Source organism: Zingiber officinale, chromosome 8A (genome assembly GCF_018446385.1).
Source record: "Zingiber officinale cultivar Zhangliang chromosome 8A, Zo_v1.1, whole genome shotgun sequence".
NCBI lineage: Eukaryota > Viridiplantae > Streptophyta > Magnoliopsida > Zingiberales > Zingiberaceae > Zingiber > Zingiber officinale.
Genome location: NC_056000.1, coordinates 7304721 through 7329181, shown reverse-complemented (window position 1 = coordinate 7329181; position 24461 = coordinate 7304721). Strand labels below are relative to the sequence as shown.

The 24461-nt window shown below is 38.7% G+C and overlaps 1 protein-coding gene across 1 annotated transcript; it reads left to right on the top strand.

Annotated features, from left to right (window-relative positions):
* Positions 1-489: 489 nt before the first annotated feature.
* LOC122010476 (subtilisin-like protease SBT4.3) lies at positions 490-3801 on the top strand. Its single transcript, XM_042567016.1, has 10 exons — positions 490-582; positions 689-780; positions 848-939; positions 1025-1262; positions 1363-1870; positions 2087-2169; positions 2242-2457; positions 2748-2859; positions 2970-3183; positions 3272-3801. Exons 1-10 carry the CDS (start codon positions 490-492, stop codon positions 3799-3801), a joined length of 2178 nt encoding a protein of 725 aa, XP_042422950.1.
* The last annotated feature ends 20660 nt before the right edge of the window (positions 3802-24461 follow it).

Below are 24461 nucleotides of genomic sequence, written 5' to 3'. Positions count from 1 at the left end.
AAGTTCATCAAGCATTTTATTCCATCTCATCCATATATAGATATTTAAACTGATATTACAGCTTGTCAACGTCACAAGTTTTCCACATGACAATTAATATATGATATGCATATTGTACTTCATTTTATATCAACGTAAATAAATAATAAACATCTATACAACACATGAGAAAAACAAGAATAAATTATTCGATACAAATATTTGAATTAATTTAGAATATGTTGATTTCCCATCAATGGCTCTTGTATAATTTATTACAATTTGATCATGTCAACTATAAAGTTGTAACGTTACGTTTCATTTTACGATCTAATCAATTAAAATAGCGTTGCATTGCCGTTGCCCACATGTTCTCCATTGAATTAGTAAACTCTTCGTTAGTTGTCATCCATTAGATTAATACATCAACAATTCTAACCCATAAAATTTGAGCACTATAAATTTCCATGTATCCAAGTAGAAAATTTACAGAAATCCATAGGAAGATTAATGGCTTCTTCTCCACCATCTTATCTGATTTCTCTAGCATTTTTCATATCCCTTCTTCTTCTCTTTGCATCGTCTTCAAATGAAGAAAGATGGGTAATTCAAAATTAAGAAAATAAGTTTGAAGATTTCCTTTGTAAATACTATTCTTTAATCTGTATTGAATCAATCAATGTGGTCATATATGAATGGCATGTTGCAGGTTTATATTGTGTACATGGGAGCTCAACACTCATCACAGTACTCAACCCCTGAACTACATCTTAATTTGCTTAAAGAAATTCTGGTGAACTGGTAATAACTTGATATATATATATATACATTTTGTCAAATTTTGAGACTAAAACAATTGATAATGCAGCTCGCCTAGGGAGTCTTTGGTGTATAGCTATCAGAGGAGTTTCAACGGATTTGCTGCCAAACTTTCTATAGACGAGGCAGAAAAATTGAGCGGTATAATTTTCATTAGAGGGAATAGTTTGAATTATAGATATATTATAAATTAATTACAATTCAACACGAATTAATTATATTGTAGAAATGGAGGGAATAGTTTCAGTGTTTCCTAGTAAAACCCTGAAGCTTCGCACGACGAGGTCATGGGATTTCCTCAAGTTCCCGCAGGGTGTTAACAGGAATCTCCAAGTGGAAAGTGACATCATTATCGGAATGTTCGATTCTGGAATATGGCCGGAATCCAAGTCCTTCAATGATAGAGGAATAGGACCTCTGCCAAAGAAATGGAAGGGTGCTTGTGTAAATATGACATGCAACAAGTATGTGCATATCATTCGATCATTTACGGTTATAATTAGGTAATCCGATTGAATATAAAGTTATGACTAATATAAATTTATAATTGAATAATTAATTAAGCAAAATCATCGGAGCACGCTACTACAATAGCTTCGGCAATTACACATCAAATGAACCATCGCCGCGCGACTTTGACGGTCACGGGACCCACACAGCTTCCACCGCCGCCGGTCAGAGCGTTTCCCATGCCAGCCTCTACGGCATCGCCGAGGGTACCGCCCGAGGGGCCGTGCCGTCGGCGAGGCTCGCAGTGTACAAGGTGTGCTGGTCGTTCGGATGCACCGATCAAGACATCTTGGCGGCTTTTGATGATGCGATCTCGGACGGCGTCGATATCATCTCCCTATCACTCAGCTATGATGCCGGGGATTACTTCCAGGATTCGATGGCTATCGGTTCCTTCCACGCCATGGCGAAAGGGATTTTGACGTCGGCCTCCGCAGGGAACGACGGGCCATATCATTACACAGTCAGCAACGTAGCACCGTGGATGGTGTCGGTGGCGGCGAGCAGCATCGATAGGCACATCATTGACACCTTGGTCACTGGAGATCATGTTTCCACTGTGGTGAGTAGTTAGCCAATTTAAAGATGATGTAATTTTGACCATTTGCAAAACTGCTTTTCATTGGCTTGTTCATGGATAACACATAAATAGATCATGCACTCCATTCCTTTATGCTCATATTTCTTTCATACTTTTTTTTGTTTCTGTTATATACGCATTAAACTTAGGTGTTTAAATACATAAACTCATATTATTATTTATTGAAAAACAATGCAGGGAGCTTCTGTAAACACGTTTGCCACGGGAAATAGATTTCACCCCTTCACATACATGCAGGCAACTGAAATTACTGAACCAGGGTACCAAGATATATAATTCTATCTTCTCTTGTTTTTAATTATCAAACTTGTTCACCCTTTGTTGTATTTCAGGGATTGCACTTTTTTTCTAGATCTTGAATACGGCGTGAACGGGAAGATTGTTCTCTGCAACTCCTTCTCTTTCGAAACAACTTTTAATAGAGGCATTGAAGGATTGGTATATATAGATGACTCTTCACTTGACGTTTCCTTCTCATTTCCAAAGCCAATCATGGTAGTCAGCTCCGCAGATGGCCTCAACCTTTTGCGCTACATAAACCGCACTAAGTGAGTGCTTATATATATATACTTGATGGAACAGTTAGCGTTTCAATTTAATCTTTGTCGAAGAAAGAATTCCACTTGCATCTTTACTTGCTAGATATGATATAAGTTTCTATAGTTCATCGAAGCATGTCCCGGCTATACGTGTTCATCTAAACCTCACTGTGCAGTTTTTTTTCCTGCTATTCTTTAGCTATTTTAATCGTCACCAGTTTTAATAGTGTAAAGAGAAATTATATATAGCTACTATTAATCTTGACTGATTAATTACCCATGAATATGAATTTTGCCAGAAATCCTGTGGCTAACCTCCATAAAAGTGAAGGAGTTTTTGACTCAAAGGCTCCCCTGGTTGCTTCATTCTCATCAAGAGGCCCCAACCCCTTCACTCCTGACATCTTGAAGGTGATTAATTCATCATTCAGTTCAATTATCTTCACATTTTAAGGGATTTAATTGTATTGTAACATGGGAAATTTTGAAAACCTACTACATGTGAATGTGTGTTTTTGCAGCCTGATATAAGTGCTCCAGGAATTGACATTTTGGCCGCTTGGTCAAAGGTTGTGTCAGTATCCGGCTTCCCCAACGACACGAGGTTCGTAAAGTTCAACATAATCTCGGGCACTTCTGTGGCATGCCCACACGTAACCGGCGCCGCCGCCTACGTCAAGTCCTTCCACCCAAATTGGTCGCCGGCAGCCATCATGTCTGCCCTTATGACAACAGGTCTTCAGCCTAAACAATATCATATACCTTTGTTCTTCAACCCTGTTTTTTTAAGCAAAATTTATCATTTTGTCCATGTTTTATACAGCTAAACCGATGTATCCTTCGGCTGGCCAAGATCAATTATCGTATGGAGCCGGTCAACTGAACCCGGCGAAGGCTGTCGACCCAGGTCTCGTCTACGACGCCGGTGCCAATGACTACGCGCAAATGCTCTGCAATTCGGGTTACACCAAAACCATGATCAGGATTGTCACTGGCGACGCCGGTTCCTGCTCTGCCAGGACCAATGGAACGGTGAGGGATCTCAATTACCCTTCCATGGCCTTGTATGTTCAGTACGGCAAAGCCTTCACTGCGAAGTTCTCGAGAACAGTGACCAACGTTGGCGGCGGCAACGGCAAGTACATGGCGAAGGTCTCGGCTGATCACAGACTTAATGTGGTGGTGAATCCTAGTGTGTTGGAGTTTTCGAAGTTGAATGAAAAGAGGCGGTTCACTGTGTCATTTTCCGGCAGGCCATTGCCATGGAACTCGAAGGCGCCGGCGACACTCATTTGGTCTGACGGGAAGCATAAGGTGAGGAGCGTGATGGTTGTCTTCACACATTTATTTTGATTGTGATTTATGTTAAATTCTGAAAATAAAATAAAATAATAAATAATAATAAATAGACAAATTAAATTATCAAACACAGAAAAGATGCTGAATTTCCCTTCTTCCCCACTAATGGCTAGTGACCATCTATCATTTACTTCTTCCGTGTTGACCTATGGACAAGTTGACAGGGTGCTAGCAACATCAAACCCAGCCGCTCCCTCCCTCTCCTTCTCTACTCAAGGGCATTATTTTGCTATAGATAACTATCGGTTCCGTTGATTTACGCATGAATACCAGAAACGACTATCGAATCCATTGATTCACGCACGAATACTAGAACCGATAGTTATTTGTTGCGTCAATTTGGTATCAAAGCTAAGTTGATCTTGTAGAGTCATGTTGTCGAGAAGACAAAAACGCATTGACGACATCAACAACATGTATGAATGCAATATGGAGCAACAGGTTCGAGCTATTGGCAAATAGATGGAACGAATAGAAGCTTTTGGTGAACAAATGGAATTGGCTGCGGAAAGGATGACAGCTTGAAAACTGCAATAGAAAAAATTCGGGCTGATGCCATCATTGGCCAACTCAGATATGGAAATAGAAAATGAAGAGGAGGAAACTTATGAAGAAGAGCCCCCCCATAGGTGATGTAGAGCGATAAACTAGGACGATCGCAGGTGTTGGGAGGCATGGATTAGAATTGAAATCCCTGAATTTCATGGCAGTTTACAACCTGAGTTCCTAGATTGGCTGGACTCTATGTTGGATCGAGACTGCGCTAGAGGGGGGAGGTAAATAGCGCTCGTGGCTTTCACGCGTTTCAGATTCGGAAAACTCAACAAGTAATGCAGCGGAAATTAAAATAAGCACAACACAGAAGAACCCAAGTATTTACTTGGTTCGGAGTCTTGGGCGACTCCTACTCCAAGGCCCGCGATCGTTGATCGCTTTCGATGGACAACAATTATGATATCGTAAAGAATACAAATGTGTATTACAATAAGTGCAATAAAAAATATACCGACAACACGAAATAGAAATCTCGAAGCTCCGGGTCGTCGGGAACTCGTAACAGCACTTCTGGATCGTCTTGTTAATTAGCAGCACACAAGAGACATAACACTCTTGAATTGATTATCTCAGCTGCTGGTCGAGATGCCCTTTTATTGGACGTTGAGGGTGCCTCCATGGACTCACTGAGGCGCCTCTAATGTGAAACCTTATCCCGGATCCTGCGCTACGATAAGCCTCCGCTGGCTGCTCGTTATCCACCTTGATGCGCCTCCATCAACTGTCCAAGGCACCTCAAAGCTGTGGTCCAGGGCGCCTCCAAGTCCCATGGAGGCGCCTTCAGCTCCTCTGCGCAGCCATCTCACATTTGCACCCGAGGCGCCTCCAAGCTCCATGGAGGGCGCCTCGGGTACTGTTTATCCGAGGTAAACCTTGTTCTTTTGACCCTGAAAGACATGTTAATCCCAAAAATAACCACATATCCTGCAAGACAAAGGTTAGAACGATATAAATACAATAAATGAAGTATCTGACAGTCTCCAGACTGTCCGGTTCTGACTTCGGATTTCCAACCGGAAACCCTAGGTCGAACCGACGTCTATTGTTCTCTCTTCCGGGTTACGCGTCCTCACCTACTCCTCTCAGGAGAGCATACCTATTGCCAGTCCAGTCGTCCAAACCGACTGGACTTTCCGCCTAGGGTTACCACCCCGTAGGACCTAGGGTTACCACCCCCTAGGGTTTTTCGCCACCTAGGGTTACCTCCCCATATGACCTAAGGTTACCGCCCCTTAGGGTTTTCCTCCACCTAGGGTTACCACCCCCTAGGACCTAAGGTTACCGCCCCTTAGGATTTTCCACCTACCTAACCACAGTTAGGGCTTTCCTGAAACCTCATTTAAGCTCGTTAGATAACAATTAACCTTAACTTTGAATCCCTTTTGCCATTATCAAAACTAAGGTTCGATCGTCGGATGATTCCCGCACCAACACTCTATGGAGGAAATCATAGATTTCAAAGAGGTGCTTCAAGACAAATATGTGGCCTTGGTTGCAATCAGATTATGCAAAAGAGCGACGACGTGGTTGCAATAATTAAAATTGACCCTAAACAGATTGGATAAGGCCAAAATTACCAACTGGGAGAAGATGAATAAACTCATGTGGGAGACTTTTTGCTATATAATTTCTAGTGATTGATGTATCAAAGGTTGTATAATCTGAAGCAAGGTACCTGATTAGTGGAAGAATACACCACTGATTTTTTCAGCTCATTGCAAGGAACAAAATACATGAGACGGAAGATTAATTGGTGATGCGGTATATCGGGGGTTTGAAATACCAAATCCAAGAAGTTGTCAATATATTTGACTATGTTTTTGTATCTGTGGCACACCAGAGGGTGTTGATTGTGAAAAATATGCACAGTGAAACATTAGAATTCCCCCTACGAGCACTGCTAGTGGGGGTTCGAGGATAGGGACAGTTGGAAGTGGTAGCATTATGGGAGTCAATATATAAAAAAAAGTAGGCAATTAAATAGAGGTAGTGACAGAGTTGATGGCTTAAAGTGTTTCAATTGTGGAAAGCTTGGACACAGCCAATCAAATTGTAAGAAGGCGTCGGGAAAGAAAGCATTGTTTATTGACAATGAAGATTGTGAAGAGGAAGAAGAAGAGATCACGGGAGACCCAGTATTTAACGAAGAAGCCGTAAACAAATACTAGTGGAGGGAGATGTCGGCACGACATTGTTGGTACAACGCTTCTGTTTGATGGTGAAGGTAGTAGTGGATGATGATTGACTATGGAGTAATATTTTTCAGCCAACCTATACCATCTTGGGTAAGGTATGTTGCTTTGTGATCGATGTAAGAAGTCGTTTGTCAAAGCTATGCAGAAACTGCATATCCAGATTGAGAGTCACCCTAGACCCTATACACTAGAGATCACGAGAGACCCAGTAGTTAACGAAGAAGTCGTAAACAGATACTAGTGGAGGGAATGTCAGGATGACATTGTTGGTACGACGCTTCTGTTTAACGGTAAAGGTAGCAACGGATGATGATTGACTATGGAGTAATATTTTTTTAGTCATCCTGTACCATCTTCGGTAAGGTATGTCGTTTTGTGATCGATACAAGAAGTTGTGAGAATATTGTGTTTGTCAAAGATATGCAGAAACTGAATATCTAGATTGAGAGTCAACCTAGACCCTATAAACTGGTGTGTCTTAAGAAGAAGAGGGGGGGGGGCTAAGAGGGCACTTGTTCCATTTTTTGTTGGTCTAAAATATAGGAATACTATTTGGTGTGATATCATAGCGATGGATGCTTATCATTTGTTGTTAGGTAGATCCATGACAACACTTACAATTTTGTGTCTGAGGGGATTAAAATTGTGCTGCTACATTGTAGATAGTCAATGGAACAACCAAAATCTGTAGGTGAAGCTACAACCATATTGTCTTGAGCTCAATTTGACGAGGAGCTTGTAGAAGTATAAAAGGGTTTTGTTGATAGGAAAGGAAGTGTCGAAATCAAACACTATTCCAAAATCTGTGACTCCACTCATTGACGAATTTAGTGAACTTTTTTCCTGAAAAGCTACCAAATGAGTTGTCAACTTTACGTGATATTCAACATCGTATTGACTTGGAATCTAGAGCGACACTATCGAACAGAGAACATTACAAGATGAGCCCACATAAGCATGAGGAGCTGCGATGATAGGTTGAAGAATTGGTGGTTAAGGGTCACATAAGGGAGAGCATTGTAGGATCGGAAAGATGCTAGAGGAGGGAGGGTGAATAGCGATTGTCAAAAATTGAGAGCGAATCGAAGTACGTAGCGGAAGAAAAGAAAACAATGCTAACAAGCCAAGTTTTACTTGGTTCGGAGCTTTCAACAAATCCTACTCCAAGGCTCACACTCGTCGAGTGCTTTCATTGGGCAATCCACTATCAGTTCGTAAAAATTGTTACAAGAGTTAAGTACAAGAGATGGAAAAAGTTATCGACAAATAGAAAGGAAACAAAATTCAGTCTCTTGTTCCACAAACTTTGGAGTAGCCTTTCGGTGTTGTCAGAGCCTTTTTGGAGCAGCACGCAAGAGAGAAACTTGTAGTAGTTGTTGTGTTGAAGCTCCTGGTCGAAGGCCTTTATATAGGCCCATTCCGGGCGCCTGGAACCCCTCTAGGCGCCTGGACCATGTGGCTCGGCTAGTCGGCCCACTCCACCTCAGCTTATGGATGAATTTTCGTGTCCGGGCGCTTGGACCAACTCCGGCCATCCGGACCACTTGGGTGCCCGCGGCGACCTCCAGGGCGAGCTAGTCCGGGGGCCTGGAGTCTGGGCACTCGGAGTCCCCTTTTCTTCAGCAGCTCCTCTATAGAAAAGAGTTAGTCCGACAACAGAAAATATATTTACCCTGCAAAACAGAGTTAGCACAACATAATAAAATAGTAGTAGTAATTAGACTCTGTCTCTCCAAGACCAGGATCTAGTCAAGGGAGCTCATCCTCATTGGATCTCTCCTCTAGTTGCTTACCTTTATGTACCACTTGCAGTCGCTTGACTTGCCTTTGACCCACTAGGTCTTCCTACTAGTTGTCAAGTCCTTAGACCCAACTGGATTTCGGTCTATTGTCAGGGCCCGCGGACCCAACCGGACTTCCCGCCAGATATTAGGTCCCGCGGACGTATTTGGACTTTTCACCAGCTACCGGGTCCCGTAGACCTAGCTAGATTTCAGCCTGATGTCAGGTCCTTCAGACCAGTCAACTTCTACACACATGGTAGAAAAGTTAGACAAACAACACATCTAACTTTAACCTATTTGTCATACATCAAAATTAGATTATTAGTGCAACCTGCACCAATAATCTCCCCCTATTTGATGTAATGATAACTTGAGTTAAAATTAGAAAATAATGTAATAAAGCAATAAAGCAAGCATTAAGCATGAATTGTTTAAAGTGAGTTAATTTAAAAATAGGTCTCTTTTTGTTACCTTTGTGTCATTGGTTCCCTTGTGTAGTTCTATGAGTTTGTTCCATAGCTCCTTCGCGTTTTCGTGTGGGTCGACACAATTTAGTTCTTCCTTCATTAGCCCACACTGGATTGTGTTGAGGGCCTTGAAGTCAATTTGAGCCTTTTTCTTCATCTCCCAATTCTAATTTTTTGGGTCCATTGGAATTCTGGTGTTGTGGTCGACTGGAGCCTTGTATTCTTTGGTGACGCTAAACCATTGGTCGAAGTCAGTTTTTAGGTACACCTTCAACCGCTTCTTTCAGTATGAGAAGTCATCACCATTGAAAAGAGGAGGACATACAGTATTGCATCCCTCATTTTGGGCCATGAACCTTGCACACAAAAGAGGAAAAAGAAAAGAAATCCCAAGACTAGGTCATGGATTAGCAGTGTGGGAGAAAAATAAAGATATTAAGACTGAATTGGTGTTGCACCAATTCAGAGTAGTTTGCAATGAAAAAAAATTTATCCAAAGAGGTAATTGTACCAATTTGGATTATATCAAAAAATCTCAAAAATTGAAATATAAAAGAAAGAAAAAAAATCACCCCCTTGCCTGATTGGTGGTTTCACCAATTCAAAGCGGTACCTGTTATGATACCACTTGTAGGATCAGAAAGATGCTAGAGGGGTGGGGGGTGAATAACGATCATTGAAAATTGAGAGTGAATTGAAGTACGTAGCGGAAGAAAAGAAAACAATGCTAACAAACCAAGTTTTACTTGGTTCGGAGCTTTGACGACTCCTACTTCAAGGCTAGCACTCGTGGAGTGCTTTCGTTGGGCAATCCACTATTAGTTCATAAAAATTGTTACAAGAGTTAGTACCAGAACTGGAAAAATTTATCGACAAATAGAAAGGAAACAAAATTCAATCTCTCATTATGCGAACTTCGGAGCAGCCTTTCGGTGTTGTCGGAGCCTTTTTGGAGCAGTACGCAAGAGAGAAACTTATAGTAATTGTTGTGTTGAAGCTCCTGGTCGAAGACCTTTATATAGACCCATTCCGAGCGCTTGAAACCCCTTTGGGCGCCTGGACCACGTGGCTTGACCAGTCGACGCGCTCCACCTCACAAATTGAATTTTCGGGTTCGGGCGCCTAGACCAACTCCGGGCGCCCGCGACGACCTCCAGGGTGAGCTGGTCCGGGCATCTGGCCCCTTCTAGGCACCCGGAGTCCCCTTTTCTTCAGCAGCTTCTTCCCTACAGAAAAGGGTTAGTACGACAACAGAAAATATATTTACCCTACAAAACAGAGTTACCACAATATAATAAAATAGAAGTAGTAATTAAATCCCATTTCTCAGAGACCAGGATTTAGTCAAGGACTCAGCTTAGGTTTCCTAAATGAACCTAAGTTAGACCGACGCCTATAGTTCTCTTAATGGGGAGCACGTTCTCAATGGTTCTTTCCTCTAGTTGCTTACCTTCACTTACCACTTGTAGTTGCTTAACTTGTCTTTGACCCACCCTGTCTTCCCACTAGTTGTCAGGTTCACAGATCCAACTGGATTTCGGCCGGTTGTTACGTCCCGCGGACAACCAGACTTTCCGCCAGATATTGGGCCCCACGGACCTATCTAGACTTTCCACTAGCTATCGGGTCCCGCAGATCTAGTTGGATTTCAGCCTGATGTCAGCTTTCAGATCAGTCAAAGGCTTGTTATACAAGTATGAACCTTTCATTTTTGCAGTACAAGCGGGGCAAGTTTTCTATCTTGAATATCCCACAAAGAGGAGAAGAGCTAGTGAATGGTTAGCAGTTTGCCAAACAAAGCCACGCTCTACCATAGAAATGCCCAACTCTATCGTGAACGAAAACCATGATGCATTTCAAGATGATACAGTGGAAATATATTCAGTAGATTCTCAGATTCAATCAACATCTCAATTACTTGTAGATGTTAATATACCTTATGAGGAAATAGATGATGGAGAAATTGTTGGAGTGTATACTGAAAGTCTAAGCTTTGTAAACATTCATTATGAATAAAGAATTACATTTGGTCAAATTGTCTACATTTGTTTGTAGTTGTTCATTTAATTTATATTGTAGATAACATAGTATGTGGTGTCACATGCAGAAGATGATATTATCAGTACCTTATGAATTATAAACAGTAGCTCACGACCAAAATGGAAAGGAACAAACCATTAGAAGGTCGTAGTGTAATTAGGTATTAGTTTATCTTGACTATATAATTACACTAGTACACTCAGAGTGTATTGAGTAGGACCATTTAAGGTCGTTTCTTTTATACTGACTTTATAAAGGAACAAAGACCTCGGATATTATGGAAATGTGTGCTCTTAATCCTAATATAATAACAAGCATATATATTTGATATTTATTTCTTTAATTTATCAATGGGTGAGATTTAGTTCGATGAATCAATAAACTCGATAAGTTGGGAAATGATATCACTTATAGTGTGTGTTGTTGATTATAGAAGGAAACTGTGTCCTAGAGATATTAGGTTGATAATGTCCCCAAGAGGAGCTCATAAGGATTGTCATGTTAAACCCTGCAGGTGGACTTAGTCCGACATGACGATAAGGTTGAGTGGTACTACTCTTGGACTTAGATATTAATTAAATGAGTTGTCAGTAACTCACTTAATTAGTGGACATTCGATATCTTAAACACAGGGAGATTAACACACTCATAATAAGAAGGAGCCTAAAAATGTAATTTGGGATTGGTGCGGTAGTTCAATGATAGTTCTCTAGTGGAATGAATTATCATTGATAAAATTAAGTTGTGTGTTCGGGGCGAACACGGGATGCTTAATTTTATCAGGAGACCAAAACCAATTCTTCCTCTCGGTCCCTATCGTAGCCTCTTATTTATAGAGTTCTATACCCACCTATACCCACCTTCTATACCCACCCAATAGGGGCCGGCCAAGCTAGCTTGGGAAACAAGCTAGGGCCGGCCTAGGTATAAGATTGGGTGGCCGGCCCTAGCTTGAACCCAAGCTAGTGGGGCCGGCCAAAAATAAATTAAAAAAGAAATTTAATTTTAATTTTTATTATGTGGAAGATATAATTTATTAAAGAGAATTGAAATTAAAATATCTCTTGTAAAAGATCTACAAAAGATTAAAGAAAGAGATTAGATCTCTTTCCTTATTTGTAGATTGGTGAGATATTTTATTTTCTCTTTAAAAATTATTCACATGTTGATAAAATTAAAATTATAGAAATTTCTTTTATTAACCATGAAGAGATTTATGAAGAGAAATTTTAATTTTTAAAATTTCCGGAAATAAACTAGGAAGTTTTAATTGTTGATTAAAACTTGTCCAATTTGTTCTCCAATGATGTGGCCGGCCATGAGATTGTAATTGGGGAAATTTTATTTTATTTTTCTCAATTAAATCATGTCAAGGAAATTGAGGAAATTTTATTGTAATTAAATTTCCTAATTTGCCTAGGCCAAGAAATATAAAAGAAGGGGTGAGAGTGCCTTCATGAGAGACAACCTCTATTATTTTCTCTCCCTCTTTTCCTTGGTGTTGTGGCCGGCTATCATCCTCTCCCTCTCTTCCTCTTGTGGTGGCCGAATACTTCATCCCTCTTGGAGTTCTTGTGGTGGCCGGATACTACTTGGAGAAGAAGAAGAAGAAGGAGAAAAAGCTAGCATCTCTTGGAGCTTGGTTGGTGTTTAATTCTTCATCCTTGGTTAAGCTTCCTTTGTGGCCGAACCTAGCTAGGAGGAGAAGAAGGTGGTTGGTGATTTCTCATCTCGGAAGATTGTTGCCCACACAACGTCCGAGGTTAGAAGAGGAATACGGTAGAAGATCAAGAGGTCTTTCTAAAAGGTATAACTAGTAATTTTTCTTTCCGCATCATACTAGTTATTTATGGAAATAATACCAAATACAAGAGGCTTACGATTCTAGAATTTCGAATATGTTTTTCGATGTTGTGTTCTTTTGTTTTTCTTTTCCTTGTGATTTGATTGTTCTTTTCGGTTAACCTAAAGTTATTTTAGGAAATTAAATATTAGATTTCTATAAAAGGTTTTGTCTAGTCGGTGGTGGTTGCTCTCATATCCAAGAAGGCCATGTGCCTCGCCACGTCAGTACTGGGAACCGATTATGGAAATTAATATTTAATGGAATTAATAACTTAAGGTGATTTGGGTCGAATGTGTTAAGTTCCGCAGGAGACCCAAGTCAAAACCTAAAAGAACAAATAGATTAAGTTTTGGATCAAACGTGTTAAGTTCCGCAGGCGATCCAAAATTTAATTTAAAAGAACACATGGTAGCTAGGAAAAGGTTCAGACCTTTGTACAAAATTTTTGTACAGTGGAACCTCTAGGCTTTCCGAGTAGCAACCAACAGAAATATCCAGCAACGAGGAGCTTATTGAACTAACAGAGTCTAGTGAGGAGGATCTACAAAATGTTAACGATTAAAATTGTTATATCTTCATGTGAAGCATTGTTAAGCTAAATTTTAGATCTAAATATTCATGGTTATATCACTTATCTTACTCTCTTAGTCATTATTTTTGTTTGATAAAAAATAGTGTGCATGCGTATGTGTTATAATGTAATTCTACAGATATAGACATGTATGACGCTGGTGGCCAGATTGTTCTACGGATTATTGGGGGTTGGTAAGTATTAGTGTTATTAGTCTTATTCACTACATCTTTTTTTTTTAACATATTTATTTAATTTTATTTGTTAAATGTAGTTTTACCCCAGATGGTCATAGAGTAGTTGCATACATCATCTCGAAATTTAAAGAGCAATTTAGTCCCGCTGGTACTACATGGAAGCGGGTAGACCCAGATATGAAGCAATTTTATTACGATGAGTTTTTGGTAAGTCATTTTAATTATCATGATTTTATTATGTTTTTTATAATAATTTGTGAACATATTATTGCAGAAAAGATATACTTAGGAGACAAGGCACAAGCAAGAATTTTATGCTACCTAGAACGCAGCTTGTGCCAAACTATACAAAGACATGTTATACAAAGCAAGACAAAAGGGAATAAAACCATCCTATGTACCTGAGAACATTTGGGATGTATGGCGAGCCATCTGGGCTGCAGACAGATGGCAGGAAAATGCAATGATAGCTCGAGCCAATAGAAAGAGTGAGTTGCCTGGCCCTAGTACCGGAGCGACAAAACATACCGCTGGATCTCGATTGATCGTCGAGCATGCCTTAGACTTGGTGAGTTATCAATTTTAAAATTCAATAAGAGTTTTGTACCTAGAACATACCACTGGAAATTTTTACATTCTTTAATATTCAGGAACATGATCTACAACAACCTCCTACTTGTTGGGAGATATTTACCAAGACACACAAGTCAAAAGATGACAACTTTATAGATCATCGATTGTCGGCATTAGACGTAAGAATCTACACTTGAATATATTTAACTATTAACAATGATTATCTATCATTTTAGTAAATATCTTATAATGCTTTTTTTTAATGTAAATAGGAAGAAATTGCTGCTAGGGTGGCACAAGCGTCTCAGCCTAGTTTAGAGGGAGGTGAGGAGCAAATTTTATCTACTGACCAGATAAATGAAATTTATTATGATGTGGTTGGTGGAAGGAAAAAGACCTCCACCCTCTATGGTCTTGGGGCCCAGGCGAGAGTTATATATGATTAGGCGATGGCTCCTAAGGACAGGGGTCATCCCAGCACATCATCGAGTGCATCCGAATCATCTGCTAGAGTAGACGCCTTAGAGCAAGAAAATACAGATTTGAAGACTCGACTCTCGAGCTTGGAGGCAGATTTTCGAGCAGAGCAGCAATCCCGATTGGATCTTGAGAAAATTGGGCGGGATATGCAGCCCTTCTTGGATCAAATGAGTGCAACGCCGCATCGTTTTACCTGTCAGGAGACTCAAGATCCTAATAATCCCCCTAATCCGTAGATTGCTATAGGTATCTTGATATTTAGCTTTTTTTTTTTGTTCACTAATGAAACTATGTCTAACATTGTATTATATCTTTTCAGGAACGTTGATATCTATACGACACCATCATCATATATCCAAACTAGCACTCAGGTATGTAAAATAAATTCATAATATTAAATTTAATATGTTACTCATAATTGTGTATTAGCTTATTCTTTGTTTTATTAGTAATCTATCGTATTAACATTTTTGCAGGATTGATTACTACTCGCTAGCTTAGGATTGAATTTTCTTTGCTAGAAGGTATTGTATTGTGTTTTTTAATTTCAGATGTTGTAGTACTATACAATCAGGTGTTTATGGTTGGAGATGTTTGGATATTTATCTTTGTTTTTTAATTGGATATTTAGTTTTAGTTTTGTGCTTGGATTATTGTTATTAGAGATGTTGTAGGAATGTAGTGTGCTTGGATTGGATATTTGGTTTGATATTTACATTCATATATTATTTTGTATTGTCATTTTCTAATTGTGTATGCATTGTGTTGTTTGAAAACCATCGTATGTGATGGTTTAGATTGATATGAAATGTAAACAAGGATAACTGCATAAACCAAATTGTGTTGCTAAAATTTCCAAGTATTAGAGACGGAATTTTAATATTCCACCTCTAATTTCACCCTGGAATTTACTATTATAATGATACCTTGAGACGAAACTATAATTTTCCGTCGCTGAGTGACCTGAATTTGTCTGAAATGTCAATACCTTGCGACGGAACATTTAAATTCCGTCTCTAATTAAAGACGAAACATAAAAAATCCGTCTCTAATTAGAGACATAAACTAGAGGCCGGATTCTATGGTTAGCGACTGATGATTATATTCCTGTCGCTAAATTTTAGAGACGGAATATATATTCCGTTGCTAAATTTAGAGACAGAATATATATTCCGTCTCTGACTAGCGACGAAATTTAAACTTCCGTCTATAAATACGATCAGCGACAAAACTCGTATCGACGCAGTTATTCAGTCGCTAATCTAGTTTAGCGACGGAAAATTCCGTCTCTAATGCTGATTTTTTTTGTAGTGATTGTCGGTTATCAGGATGTCATCCACATAAATAAGAATAAATAACATAGATCCATCATTATATTTGTGGAATAGAGATGAGTCGGTCTTTGATCCAGAAAATCCTTGAACATGTAGCCAATTAGATAGTCAATGAAACCATGTACGAGGAGCTTATCAAAGACCATATAAGGATTTCTTAAGTTGGCAAATATGAGACGGAAATTGTGGATGAATGAACCCAAGTGGTTTCTCCATAAATATAGTTTCGTCAAGATGACCATGAAGAAATGTATTTAAAATGTCTAATTGGTGCATATGCCAATTAGAACTAACAACTATCGATAATAATAGTCTAACAGATGTAATTTTGATGACTGAGCTAAAAGTGTCATTGAAGTCAATATCTGATTGTTGACTAAATCCTTTGGCTATAAGTCAAGCTTTGTACTGTTCAAGAGAACCATCAACTTGATACTTAAGACAAAATACCTATTTTGAATACACAATATTCATGGAGGGAGTGCGTGGAACTAGACTCCATGTTCCATTGTGAAAAAGTGGATCAAATTTTGTAGTCATTGCACTATGCCAATTTGGATCCTTGATCGCTTGTGTAAAACAAGTTGGCTCAATAGATTTTGAAGAAATCACTAGAGCTCGTGGAAGGGGATGTCAAGTTGTCATTGGTGAACATCGTGCATATATGTCACTCAAGGGAAGCATGCGATGAGGAGAATTATCATATGAATCACTTGTTGATGACGACGAGAAAGTAGACTGACATGGTGACTTTGATGATGGACTTGTATTATCTTCGATTGGTGAAGCTTCAGAGATTGGATCTATAGTTTGAGGTGATTCTGATGATATATGAGAGTTATTAGAGAGTTTCAGAGCAAGACCTAGAATGTCATCACTTTTGACAATATTAGGTGGAATCAAGAAGATGCTACTTGTATCTGGAGGAGAGATCGAAGAAGTTACTGAAAAAGAGAATAGAGACTTCTCAAAAGTAACATGTTGTGAAATATAAATTTGTCCTGTTCGTATATACACAACGATAACCATGGTGCAACTTGCTATAATCAAGAAAAACACATTGTAGTGAACGAGAGTAAAGTTTGTATTTAGAGTATGGCGTAACCATGGTAAACATACGCAACCAAAAATTTGAAGAAAAGTTTAATAAGAAGTTTGATTATAAAGTTTTTTAAAAGGACACTTATGATTGAGCAATGGAGTAGGAAATCAATTTATGAGATATATGGCAGTGCTAATAGCTTCATTCCAAAATTTACGTGGAATTAAGGCATGATGAAAAAGAGCTAAGACAGTTTCAACTATATGTCTATGTTTTTTCTCAGTAGAGTCATTTTGTTCTAGAGTGTGAGGATAAGAAACTCAATGAACAATTCTACAAGAAACAAGATGATGATAGAGAGTTTGATATTCGCCTTCCTAGTCAAAATAAAAAGAGAGTATTTTACGATTAAAATATAGTTCAACTTGACTTTGAAAATTACAAAATATATCTAATAAATCAGATTTCCTTGTCATAAGATAGAACCAAGTATATTTACTAAAATGATCAATGAAAGTAACATAATACTAGAAATCCTAGTTAGACAAAATAAGTGCAGGGCCCCAAATACCTGAATGAATTATTTCAAACGAAAAATTAGATACATGATCAGATGAAAAAAAGGTAACTTATGACTTTTAGATTCCATACAAACCCTATATGAATGAGATGGAGATGAGGTAAAGGAAGTAGGTAAACCATATCTATTGATGATTGACTGAACAATATGAAGAGAAGGATGATCAAGTCGAGTATGCCAAGCTGATTTATTTATGCGTTCATCAACAAAAATTTTGATTGAAGAACTTTGAAGATAGTAGAGACAAGTTTTGATTCTCCCATTAAACACAATAATATTTGTTCCTTTATTTTTTATAAGATAATGATTATGATGAAACTAAAAAATGACATTGTTATTAAGACAAAACTAGCGTGAAGAGAGTAAATTTTTAGTGATGGATGGAACATGAAAGATTTTGCGCATGTGAAAAGTATGATTAGATAAATGAATATATATGTTTCCAAGATTAACAATTTGCAAACCTGCACCATCGCCTACTTGAACCACATCTGAGCCATAATATGACATTACGTTTATAAGGATATTATAATCTAATGTGATATGATAAGTTGCTCCACTGTCAATTTACCAATCGGTAGATGAAAACTCTGGGATTTTACTATGAGTAGCCACGGACGAAAGGCACGGACGAAAGGACTTTAGGATAAACTTGTGAAATAGTTGGTTGTCTTAAAGTTGTAGGACTACCAATAAAATTTGAGTCAAATCATCTAGGATATTGAATACCAAAATATCCATTTCTGAGATAAATTTTACATTTCCCCCCAGTATAACCAATAATGCGACAAATTTGAAATCGATCTAAACTTTATTTTTGGCCTCCTTAATGTTGTTGAGTATTTAAATTTTCAATCAACCTCTGAATGCATGGATATTCCATTTCACAGTTTGCAGCAATGAGTTGAACAATTTCTTCATAATTGTCTGCTCGTAATTCAAGAGCGTGTTCTATTCTCCCACCACCTTCGCTGGCGAATGGATTAGTCCATTCATCATCTGAATAGGTGTCCCAAATTGGTTTGGTATTGGACAGTGAGGATAAATACTGAATATAGTCAAGGTAGGAATCAGGTTCCTCCTCATAGTTTAAAGTAGTGTCCATGGACTGCGGTACAGAGGCCCCTGGGCTTGTAGTCGCTGCATGGGCTTCCTTAAAACATATGTGGGAGGAATCATTTTCCACCAAAACTGCCAGTTTTTCCTGTGGCATTAGTAAGGAAAAGATATCCTGCGTTGTAAGTTTTTGTGGTTCTTGAGAGGAAGAGGCTTCATTAATTGGTAAAAAGATAGAATGATGATCCGTAGATCCAAAGCCTTGATCTCCTCGTTCAGTATAACTCAGATGAGGAACTTCATATACTTCTGGCATAGCTATTTTCTCAAGGATTAGTTGTGCAATATCTTGCTGAGAAGTAATAAGTATAGGAAGGTTAGTTCTATTAAACAGAAGAACTTGTACCTCACCCCGATAGTCTGAATTAATTACTCCAGCTCCTACTTCAATTCCATGTTTCCATGCAAAACCAGAGCGTGATGCTATACGGCCATAATATCCATATGGGATTTCTATTCGTAGGCCTGTATGTATGAGTTCTCGTCCATATGGCTCAATAATAGCATCATGACTTGCTGCTATATCAAGGCCAGCAGATCCCTCTGTTTTTCTTTTAGGGAGTACTGCCTGTGGAAACATTCGATTTACTAAAATATGAGGCTCAGTGTTAGGAGAGTACCTTGAGTAATTTTCTTCTTGTTCTGCTATTTGCTTTCCTTTGTCATAAATATTATCAGAATCTCCATAATTCTCGAAATATTCTGATTTCGTACCATCATAATAAGTAAAAACACCAGGATGTGTTTCAATCATGACTGCCAAAATTTCTTCATCTCTGTCGTTGTATTTTGGTGGTTCTGCTTCTTGGGCTGCTACATAATTATTGAAGCTTAATGATATGCGTCCATCTAGCATTGTTTGACTGTTTACTTCTGATGGTTGCATAGGAATAGTAATTTGAGTAGGATTAATGGTCCAATTTAGACCTTGCAGCCGATGAGTTGAAAAACTTCTTCTAGGTAAGGCTTTTACTCCATGAGAAGTAAGATAATCTACAACACCTTGAACTTCATAAGCAAAACCAACATTAGGTGTATTTGAAAGCCTACCTACCAGTCCTCTTGTGATTAGCAAATTAGCTTCACTATTTTGCCAGGCTTCATATCCTCTTGTAAGGATAGATATTTGAATATTTCCGTAGAAATCACCAATTGTCATCATAATTTCTGGAATTACGTAGATCATCTGGCTCCCTTGAGTAAGATCCACTTCCATTGTTGCTAGAATTGTCTGATCACCTTGCCATCTGTTATCTCGAAAGACAACAAGTGCCATCGTACCTTCTCGTTGCCGATGTAATATTTGTATACGTACCTGAAGGACGCCAAGATGAATATATTGCATACCACTTCGTCGTAATTGGTTGAAGCTTTCTTCTTGTATAAAACTTCTGTCCGCTTGATGGTTGTCAGTCACAAGCATGGCTTCTTCAGATCTATGCACATATACTCGATGATGTGCATCATCCCTTCGGGAGTGGTAAAGTACCTCAGCAGGTACTATGGAAGCTCGCTCTTGCATAGATAATTGTAATTGAGTTTCAGGCTCAATTTGTTGCACAAGAGTATGTCTTGTTGAAGTACCACCAATAAGAGCTTGCCCAACACGCCTTGCTGCTTGCTGTGCGTTGAATAGTCGTCGTTGATTTCGCCGATAACCTCGTATTTGATCTTCAAATAATGGTGTTGTGGTTACTTGCTGCTGCTCTGTCCTTGTGGTTGCCATGATCCTTTTAATTTTTCTTGTTCTTCCTTTAGGATTTTATAAGGATCCTTGAAAACGTACAGTTTTCCGGGCTTTTCTTTAGGCTTGGAGAGAGTAAGGTTTTGCAACTTTGTAATCAGGTCTGATGGAAAAGGGGTTGGATTTTGTTTTTGCAAACTGGCTTGAATTTCTTTTAATGTTTCGAAAATTTGGACAAGTAACTGGATTTGGGTATTGTTTTGCTTGATAATTGTGGAAATACTAGGTGTGGAACCCTGGTAATCACTTGGCTTAGCGAAACCAGTTGAGGGTGATTCTATAGGATCAGTTGCAGAAATTGCTTCTCTATAGGATGAAGTATTTCTTGAAATGATGTAATTATTCATAAAAAGGGATCAGTACTTACAGGGATTCTTGTTGCCTTAGCGAGGGTAGTTCCTCTCCTGAGAATCTCATATAGATGTGCCCTTGGTTTCTTTAGGCCTCCTGCCGTTTTAACCAAGTTAGGATCTATCCTCTTGTTTCTCAGAATTACGTAATGCCAACACACCAAAACAAAAGAATTTGTAAAGCTCTGATACCAAAAAGGGGGCGGAAACGTGAAGAGAGGAAGTGAAGAGAGGAAGCAAGAATGCAAACTGGAATTAAAAACTAGAAGGTTTACAAACTAGTTTTCCCACTGACTCGAGTAAGGTTCAGGTTATGCCTGAATTCCTTGCAAGAGTTTCTTCTTATAGAGAACGCTGGGTGCTCATTGGGCCCCATCAATACGTTTTTCAAATAAGAAGATCAGAAGGAATCTTCATAGTGCTTGATAAAGCTACTTTAACAAAGCTACTTTAATAAAGCTTGTTTGGACGTTGAGTGGTCATTCATTGGGTCCATCATGCTTCAAACTTTAAAATTACGCATGCGAGAGACACAGTCTTGCAGAAGATAAGATGCTTGTGTCAGTTGGTCATCACATTGCTTGACAGTTGGGTACCAATCATTCCACCAGTTGTCCTTTCCTCTGCACTTATTGCACTCTTGTAACTTTAGTGAGTGGATGATGCATAGTTGTTGGAGTGCATTGATTGCTTGCACTACAGCTCTTTGTTCAAGTTGATGCAAATCTTCAGAGATTTGGTCGAATCTGTTGAGTAGGACTGGCTGATTATGACGTTTACTTGATTCTCATTGGTATTGTTCAGCGAGGCTGAGAGGGCCTTCAGGGCCTTGATCAACATCTCCTGGGCTTCCTGGTTGGGTCTCCTCTCGAGCTCCTTGAGTGCTTGTGGAACTAGAGCTAGCCTGCCAAGGTCTTGTTCCGGCCATTCTGAAAAAGTTAACACTGATATTAGGCGAGAGAGAGAATCAGCTACCTGATTATTTTTGCCATCAATATGTTCGAATTTGACTAAAGGTCCTGCTCCAGTAATATAATCAGTGAAAGAAAGCCATCTGACTCGCGATGGTTTGCGGTTTGCTCTCTTCCCAAAGAAGCTGATTATAGCTTGACAATCCGTTCTTATAAGAAGTTCAGCTTTATCAAGAAAATAAATCTTCAGAGACTCCATTGTATTTAATACGGCATGAATTTCAGCATCTATAGTTGATTTGGGAGGATTAAACTTCCCACTTGCGTATGCACAAATTTTCTCCGAAGATATAGAGTCAAATTTATTTTGTTTCCACTTACAGATCCCTCCCCATCCATCCATGCAACCATCAACTTCTAAAATAATGTAGCATTCGGGAGGGGGTATCTCTAGATCTGGAAGTTGCTGAACCTTTTCTTTAATTTGTTTTATCAAGTCCCAATCCTGCTGATTTAACTTTCTTTCTCCTTTGGGTGAAGTTTTAGCATATAAGGGTCCAAGCAATTTTCCGAGATTAGGGATGTAATTCCTGGCATAGTTTAAAAGACCTAACCATGATCTCATACCTTTGGTGGTCTTGAGTTCATTATCTTTAAAATCAGCAATCTTTGAGATAACATGTGGTTGTAATTTGATTCTGCAATTGCCAATAATTGCACCCAGGAATTCAATCTCAGTTACTGCAATCTTCATCTTAGTAGGACTTAATATAAGTCCATTTAATTGGCAAATATTAAGCATCTGTTGGAGATGCTGCTCATGGCTCTTCTCATCTGGAGAGAAAACTAAGATGTCATCAATGTAAACAGCAATAAAATCCTCTGTTCCTTTGAAACAGAGATCCATTTTTCGTTGAAATATTGCTGGGGCATTTTTCAAACCAAATGGCATAACGAGTCATTCGTACAACCCATCAGGTACCCAAAATGCGGTCCATTCTATGGAGTCAGGATGCATAGCTACTTGATGGAACCCGCTTTTCAGATCAAATTTGGAAAAGATACAACTATTACTAACCTTCTTTAAGATGATATTAATACCAGGAAGGCTATACTGGTCTTTATGAGTTATGTCATTGAGACGCTTATAATTAAACAACAGTCTTTCTTTGCCTTTCTTTTCTTTTCCAGTATCAGGGTCAATAGTAGTACCTGAGTTGACAATAATGGCAGTTGTTCTGTGTCGGCTTTTACTGGGACGGATGATTCCCAAGTCCAGTAAGGACTTAATATGTTTAGAAAATGCCTCCTTCTGGATTGGAGTCAAATGTTTGAGAGGCCGATCTTCAATAATAAATTCTGGATTTTTGATATCCAGATGACAAAGAACTTTGTTTTTCTGCCAGTGTTGGAGAGGATTTTCTCCAATAATTCCTTGTTTCTTCAGCTGCTGTAATATGGGGTCAAACCTTTGCTTAAGTGATGGATTAATTTTTTCTGCTGAATATATCACCATCTCCTTAATTTGTATATATTCATCTTCATCTAGATCCAGTTCTCCGATTGCTGCATTCACAGATGGTAAAGTATTTATAGTTGTTAAATTTTTGTAAAAAGTTACCATATTACCTTCAATGCGGAGTCCCCCATGCATTGCTCGGATGAAGTTACACCCGATGATGAATTGAATATTATCCCCAAGAACCATAGGAAAGCTATAGGTATAGGGAATTCTGAAGATATTATCCCCAATAATCATTCGCCCATTCTTTAGCTTCATGTTAGCGGATTGTTGTGAGTTAATGCCGCTAAAGTTTACCACATACGTATTTTGTTCCAGAGCATTTTTGGGAATAGATCTTTGATCTACACAGCATGTTGTTGCGCCGGTATCCAGAATTGCCTTTAACTTGAATTTAGGAATACCTGGTATATCCATTTCCACAGTTAAATTGTACAGCATATTTTTTACTAACCGTGGGCTTGATGTAGACGGTTTTGATGCTGTTGCAATTGTTTCCTCAATAAACATATTTGCAGCTTCTTCTTCAAGTTCTTGAAAGTCTTTTTGTAAATCTTGTTCCAGCTGCAAGGCTTCCCATTGTGATTTGTAATATGCAACTTCTTCTTTTAACCTCCGGATTTCCTCTTCACACCAGATGATATAATTTCTCTGCTCCTGTATTAAATTCATAGGATAAAATGGAGTTGCAGGTGCAGGAGTTACAGGTACCTCTTTGTTAAAATAATAGGGCCCGCATAAATTGCATACTGTAAGGTAACACTCCGGACAGTGTATCCTAGCCCTTTGAATAGTTAATCTTTTGCAACAGGTACAAGTGGTTGATTGTGGAGCAAGAATTTTTTCATTGTGCTTCCATTGATGCAGACAGTTTGATTGTGCATCTGTCAATTTAATCTGTTGCCTGTATCCTCCGTCTTCCAAACCTAGCATGTATAGTGAATTTATTTGCAAGGTTTGAACAGAGTGTTGTACCTCGAGAATATCATCTTCTCCTTCAGAAATACTATAAATAGCGTCACTTTGAGCTTCTCCTTCTTGTACAGCTAAAATATCATAATCATCAGGAATTTCCAATTGCTCAAAGATTGCAACCCTTTTGACATTTCTTTTATCATTAGGACAATCCCTTGCAAAATGCCCTTCTTGACCACACAAATAACACTTGCATTTTTTGTTTCTTAATAAATGCTTATGCTTTTCAATTCTAGCATGAGTGTTATGTGGTTTACCTTTATAAGTTTTCGATTGTCGGATCCCCATTCGTTTAGATCCAGCCTTCTGATAGTACCCTGGAATAGGGATTTGGTTGCAAAAAGATAGATCCTTTAATGATCTTTTGAATGC